Raw genomic sequence first — 6,032 nt, forward strand, 5'->3', positions numbered from 1 at the left:
GGGGGGGGAACACAGGGCGCGTGGGGGGGTGTGAGGTGGGAAACCCCCAGCGGGGGGGGGGGGGGGGGGGGGAGCTCCCCTCAAGGACAGCACAGGGAATCTCCTTGGTGAGTTTCTGAAACCAACCAGCACCGTGTCATCAAAGGTTTAGTTAGTTCACAGTCACTAATTCACCTGACTAATGGACCCATGTCTGACTGTGGCTCAGCTGACCTCAACCAGATGCACAAACTTAACGAAGAGGCCTACATCAACCCAGAGCAGTGGCAGAGGAGAACCATGGAACGACAGCCCCCGCCACCCGACCCCACCGAGAGAGTGTCTGGTACTGTTCAGGCTCGGTTACTGTTGATTCTTCAGGCAGAGCTGTGGTTCCATGTCTGTGGTTCCATGTCTGTGGTTCTGTGTCTGTGGTTCTGCAGGTTTCACATGTGTCCAAACCCCACAGTTTGCCAGAGGGAACGTGTTTGCTAACCAGCCCAGCCAGCAGCAGCTGCAGCAGCAGGACAAGTACAAGGCCTACCTCAAACAACAGGTACTGGGTCACGGGGCCTCTGGCGCCCCTGCTGGCTGAGTGGTCACACTGCTCCTTTGATTGGTGTTGAGTTCCCCTCATTTGTTCTGTCATCAGATTGAGGAGAAGTTACTCAAAAAAGCAGAAGAGAGAGAGCGGACCAGACTGGAGGAGGAGAAGGAGGAGAAACGGCTGGCGGAGCAGAGGGCTCGCATCCAGCGGGAGTTTGAGGAGGAGCAGGAGAAGAGGAGGCAGAAGGAGCTGGAGGTGATGCTTTAAAGATTCCATTTAAAGATTGAATGTGAGAAGAATATGAACATCATGGTTGGTGTTTGGGTTTTTTTTCTGTCTTTTAGCAAAAGGCCAAGAATGAGGAGCTGATTCAACTGGCTGAGGAGAGGAGGAAGGAGGCAGAGAGGAAGAAGAAGGAGGCAGAAGAGAAGGAGAAGGAGGAGCTGAGGAGACAGTACGAGAAGGAGAGTCGAGCTCAGGTGGAGGAGGTCTGTGGTAAACCACAACATGTGATGATGATGAAGATGGTGATGGTGATGATGATGGTGTTGATGATGATGATGATGGTGATGATGAAGATGATGAAGATGATGATTATGATGATGATGGTGATGATGAAGATGATGATGGTGATGATGATGATGGTGATGATGATGATGGTGATGATGGTGATGATGAAGATGATGATGGTGATGATGATGATGGTGATGATGGTGATGATGAAGATGATGGTGATGATGATGATGATGGTGATGATGAAGATGATGGTGATGATGATGATGATGATGGTGATGGTGATGATGATGTTAAATTGGTTCCTCCTTTTCTTTAGGTCCACAGGAGTCCTTCCCCCCCGATCCCCACTCTGCTGAAGAAACGTGGACCACACCCGTTGACCCAACGACCCCCCACAGTTGAGAGTCAGCGCTCTACTGCCCCCCTCTCTGTAAGGACCCCTGTCGTTTCCCCCCAGACAAACCAACAAACATGAAGGTGGTGTTTTTCTGCCGTTGATCTTCTGTGGATCTTCACTCCTGCAGGAACGTTCTCTGTCTGGTCTTCAGTCTCCTCCTCCTCCTGCTCCAACAGCCCAGCTCAGAGCTGCAGGAGACCAGTGGGACATGTTCAGTGAACTGTCAGCTCTGCGCCGACAGCTTCGCACTGAACAGAAGCGGCTGGAGAGCCGACTGCAGCACGGTGGCTGGGAGGATCTGGACTCTCCTCTGAGTGACAGGTCAGTGTGTGTGTGTGTGTGTGTGTGAACAACAAGCTAACGAGGCTCGAGGTGAAAGGTTGATGTCTTGACTGACTGTGGTGTGAATTTGTTGTGTGAATTTACCTGTGACGGTCCAGGCATCAGGAGCACCACCTGGTGGACGTGTTCGACATGGCCCGTCTCAGGCTCCAGGCTCCGGTCCGAAGGCCCAGCTCCAGAAATATGGAACCCAAAAACCTGCTGCAAATCCACGACTCACTCCAGCTCAAACATGAAGGTGCGTCCCTGGGTTTCTAACCCTTCACTGACCTCTAGTGGACGTCAGCTCTGTCTGCTGTAAATGGTTGGTGTCTCCACATGTGATCCAGATCCTAAGTCCAGGGCGGGCTCCACTCAGGTTCTGACGCTGGAAGAGATGGGCGTGGCCAACATAAGAAGGCCGGACTACAGGAGTACAAGTCAGCAGGCCAGCAGAGGGAGACAAACAGCTGAGGACGGTGAGCTCATCCTGGAGATGGCGCTGTACTCCAGTTCAAACCTCCAGCTCTGGGTCACAGTTTGGTTGTTAACACAGGGTGTTGTTGTTGTTGTTGTGACTGTTTCTGTGTTTCTCTTAACACAGGGTGTTGTTGTTGTTGTTGCGACTGTTTCTGTTTCATCTCTGTGATGTAAATATCACGGGTTTTTAGTCTTTTTTGTGTCTTAGTTTTGTCACAAAATGTTTTTTGTTTTTTTTGTGACAGATTTTTTTGACTTGTCCCAACCACGAGAACAGGAACGTCTGGTAAGTGGGAGCAGTGGTCCGTGTGACAGGTTCTGACTGTGACGCGGCTGTGACTAACCAGAGTCATCGATGTGTTTGTTGTAGAGGAGGACGACCAGACGACATCAGTCCAGAGGTTCTCTGCTGGAGTCAGAGAGTGAGTTCATCGGTGAGAGCAGAGGAAGGACATCCTTCTGTGATTAGGTTTTCATTACGTTCACTCACTTCATCTCTGACTCAGGAGTCAAAGTCCAACCTGACCTAGGTTTACAGCACAGGTCAAAGGTCACAGCCTGCTGACTTCACTTCACTTGTTGACCATGCCTCAAACACAGTTTTGTGTGTGTGTGTGTGTGTGATCCTTTACTGTAGATCCTCTCGGCCACTCCTTCCCTGTGCCCTGTACTCCAGAGTACGTGACGACAACTCAGCTTTCTGCCAGAGAGAGGCGCCGTCTGGTCAAACAGTCACAGCTTCCTCAGGTACATCAGTCTGACGTGTTGTGGTGTTGACTGTCACCCAGCTGCAGTGACATCATACAGTGACATCATACAGTGACATCATACAGTGGACAGTGACATCATACAGTGGACAGTGACATCATACAGTGGACAGTGACATCATAGTGACATCATACAGTGGACAGCTGCAGTGAGTTTATATGTTTAATATAAACTCACTGCTTTGTTGAAGTTGGATTAGTTTTGGACCAGAGTTTGAAAAAGGCTGAACACTCTGACTGCTGCTGCTGCTGCTGCTGCTGCTGCTGCTGCTGCTGCCACATCTAACCTCTAAGTTGTCTGTTGTCCTGTGTTTGGTCCAGGATGGAGCTGCCTCCAGTCAGTTCACCACAGACAGACGTGACAACAGCTCAGGTGAGAGTTTTCACAGTCTACAGGGTCAGACTGTAGTACAGGCTCAGGGTGTGACCCTCACTGACCCTCACTCACCCTCACTGACCCCCAGTGTCTCTCCTCCTTCTTCAGGATCTCTGGTCCAGACTCGTGGAGACCCAGATCCTCCCAGATTTTCTTCTCACAGTGTTGACAACAACGTCTCAACAGAATCTGCTGTCACTGACTCTTGGTTGCGACCCGGAACATCGGACACCCTGAAATGTTTAAAACCTCTGTCCAGGAGGGGGCGCACATCAGCAGCAGCAGCAGCAGCGTTCTTCTAACACTGCTGGTCCAGGTGTTGATGTGGATCAGTGTCAGCTGACAGACCGTGTGTCAACGTCTGAACATGGTTTATATTTATATTTATATTTATATTTGGTCGTGGACTGTTGGCACCAGTCAACGTCTGCTGGTTAGTTGTTGACTAATGATGTCAATTTTAAAAAATAAATTATCTGTTTTTTGCATCTGCTGACATCACATCTCCTTATTGGTCAGATACGTTACACACACACACACACACACACACACACACATCAACCACCTGATCCCAGGGTGTGTGTGTCATTATCTTGGTCCTCGGATCAGCTCTTACACACTCACACACACACACACACACCGCCAGGCATACGAGAGCACCCACACCCCCCCCCCCCGCCCCCCCCCCACCTCTGTCTGTATGAGTGATGACCTTCTGCAGAACTGGAGAGAAAGGAGAAAAGAAGCTTCCAACCTCTGCTGCACCCATCAGTCACACACACACACACACACTGTTACAGTCAGTGATGAAGGCCACAGCAGCACAGTTTGTTTAGTCAATTCATCTCCTAAGTTGACTGTCCAAGGAAGAGCCCTCTGCTGGTCAATTTATGGCTGGACATGAATTTTATGTCTTATGTTTTATGTTAACTTTCTACACGTCCAAAACTCAATGCCCGGCTCCTCGTCCCCCCTGAACCCCGGCTCCTCGTCCCCCCCTGGACCCCGGCTCCTCGTCCCGCCTGGACCCCGGCTCCTCGTCCCGCCTGGACCCCGGCTCCTCGTCCCGCCTGGACCCCGGCTCCTCGTCCCCCCCTGGACCCCGGCTCCTCGTCCCGCCTGGACCCCGGCTCCTCGTCCCCCTGGACCCCGGCTCCTCGTCCCGCCTGGACCCCGGCTCCTCGTCCCGCCTGGACCCCGGCTCCTCGTCCCCCTGGACCCCGGCTCCTCGTCCCCCTGGACCCCGGCTCCTCGTCCCGCCTGGACCCCGGCTCCTCGTCCCCCTGGACCCCGGCTCCTCGTCCCCCCCTGGACCCCGGCTCCTCAACAAGAACAACCTTCTGACTGGTTACTGACTGTCGACTAGTTTATTGAACATTAGTAAACACTTTTTGCAATAAGCATCAAATCAACGCACTAGCATGTTAGCAGCGATTTGGCTAATGCTAATACGTTGTGTATCAGCGACTGTAGCCCTAATGTCTAGTGAACCTCGTCTACACTTGAGTACAGCCGATAAAATCATCCACCAGGTGGCGGGCTAGTACCGAAAAAACCCAATCTTAATTATTGTAAAACACGTTTCATTGTATAAACACTAGTGAGAGGTTAGCATGTTTCCGTCAAGTCAAACGCACCTGTACATAAAGTTGACCAAGAGCTCGAATTAAATTTAAACACTGTGAAAAGTCAAAGAAACCTCGACACTATTATCAACACTTTATTTTTCTGAACCAGGATTTTCTGACAACAACTAAACAAGACACAATGACGGCGTAGACTGGACACCAAGAAGACCGTCAGGTGTCGCTGTGTCCATCCATCACCAGAGCTCAGGTCCCCGGTTCAACTTCCGGTGAGTTCATTTTGTTTTCATGTTAGTCTCGTTATTTATATTAAAGGTCTGTGCGCGGCTGCTGACCTGTGGTTCGAACTGAAGTGGACCCGGAACCGGTGGAGTTCGGTTTCTAACCCGCTCCACTGACAGTAAACCTTTCAAGAATACGTCCTTAAACGGCTCACAGGTGGTGAGGAAATGACCGCAGCTAACCACAGGGTGGCGGTATTGTATCGCGGCCCAGACTGAGCGATAACACATTCATGGACATGAACCAGAACCAGAACCAGAACCAGAGTTCTGCTCAGAACGAATCGCCCGTTGGATCTGATTTAATGTATTTTCTCACTGACATCTTCACCTCCTCAAACATGAGGCAGGAGGAGTCAAACTGGAGCCTGGATCCTTCTATATATCATCACTGTCAACACACACACACACACACACACACACACACACAGGAGCAATCACTCTCTTGTTCTCTCTCTCCTCCCCCTCCCCCTCCCTCCTCCCTGGTGCAGCTAACAAATGACAGCACTATTTGTCTGCCAACCTTGTGTCTCTGTCTCAGCAGGATGTCTCTGTGTGTGTGTGTGTGTGTGTGTGCGTACACAGGGAGATGGAAGGCAGTATTGGCAAGATGTGTGCGTTTTGATTGGTTGTGGTGAAAGTCCTGCAGAGTTATGGATTCCTGACAGAAACCTCCGTTTGTTTCAGCAAACTCTGAAAAACAGGCCTTTTCTTTCTGTCCAAACCTAAACCTAAACCAAATATTTGTGCGGCTAAAATCCATTATTTATAAAAGCCCTGGC

The 6,032-nt window shown here is 50.7% G+C and overlaps 1 protein-coding gene across 1 annotated transcript in view; it reads left to right on the top strand.

Annotated features, from left to right (window-relative positions):
- The window catches only part of LOC103391484 (centrosome and spindle pole associated protein 1-like), an 11,286-nt gene extending 7,449 nt beyond the window's left edge, over positions 1 to 3,837 (top strand). The window contains exons 16-29 of the mRNA XM_025063376.1: positions 75 to 107; positions 209 to 325; positions 423 to 535; positions 632 to 781; positions 871 to 1,014; positions 1,359 to 1,472; positions 1,567 to 1,760; positions 1,880 to 2,019; positions 2,111 to 2,239; positions 2,486 to 2,526; positions 2,611 to 2,674; positions 2,878 to 2,987; positions 3,329 to 3,380; positions 3,492 to 3,837. Of these exons, the coding sequence (XP_024919144.1) occupies positions 75 to 107; positions 209 to 325; positions 423 to 535; positions 632 to 781; positions 871 to 1,014; positions 1,359 to 1,472; positions 1,567 to 1,760; positions 1,880 to 2,019; positions 2,111 to 2,239; positions 2,486 to 2,526; positions 2,611 to 2,674; positions 2,878 to 2,987; positions 3,329 to 3,380; positions 3,492 to 3,685 (1,595 nt within the window). The 3' untranslated portion in view covers positions 3,686 to 3,837. The remainder of the gene's footprint in view (positions 1 to 74; positions 108 to 208; positions 326 to 422; positions 536 to 631; positions 782 to 870; positions 1,015 to 1,358; positions 1,473 to 1,566; positions 1,761 to 1,879; positions 2,020 to 2,110; positions 2,240 to 2,485; positions 2,527 to 2,610; positions 2,675 to 2,877; positions 2,988 to 3,328; positions 3,381 to 3,491) is intronic.
- Positions 3,838 to 6,032: the final 2,195 nt, after the last annotated feature.

The sequence above is a fragment of the Cynoglossus semilaevis genome, chromosome 15 (genome assembly GCF_000523025.1).
Source record: "Cynoglossus semilaevis isolate Cse_v1.0 chromosome 15, Cse_v1.0, whole genome shotgun sequence".
Taxonomy (NCBI): Eukaryota; Metazoa; Chordata; class Actinopteri; order Pleuronectiformes; family Cynoglossidae; genus Cynoglossus; species Cynoglossus semilaevis.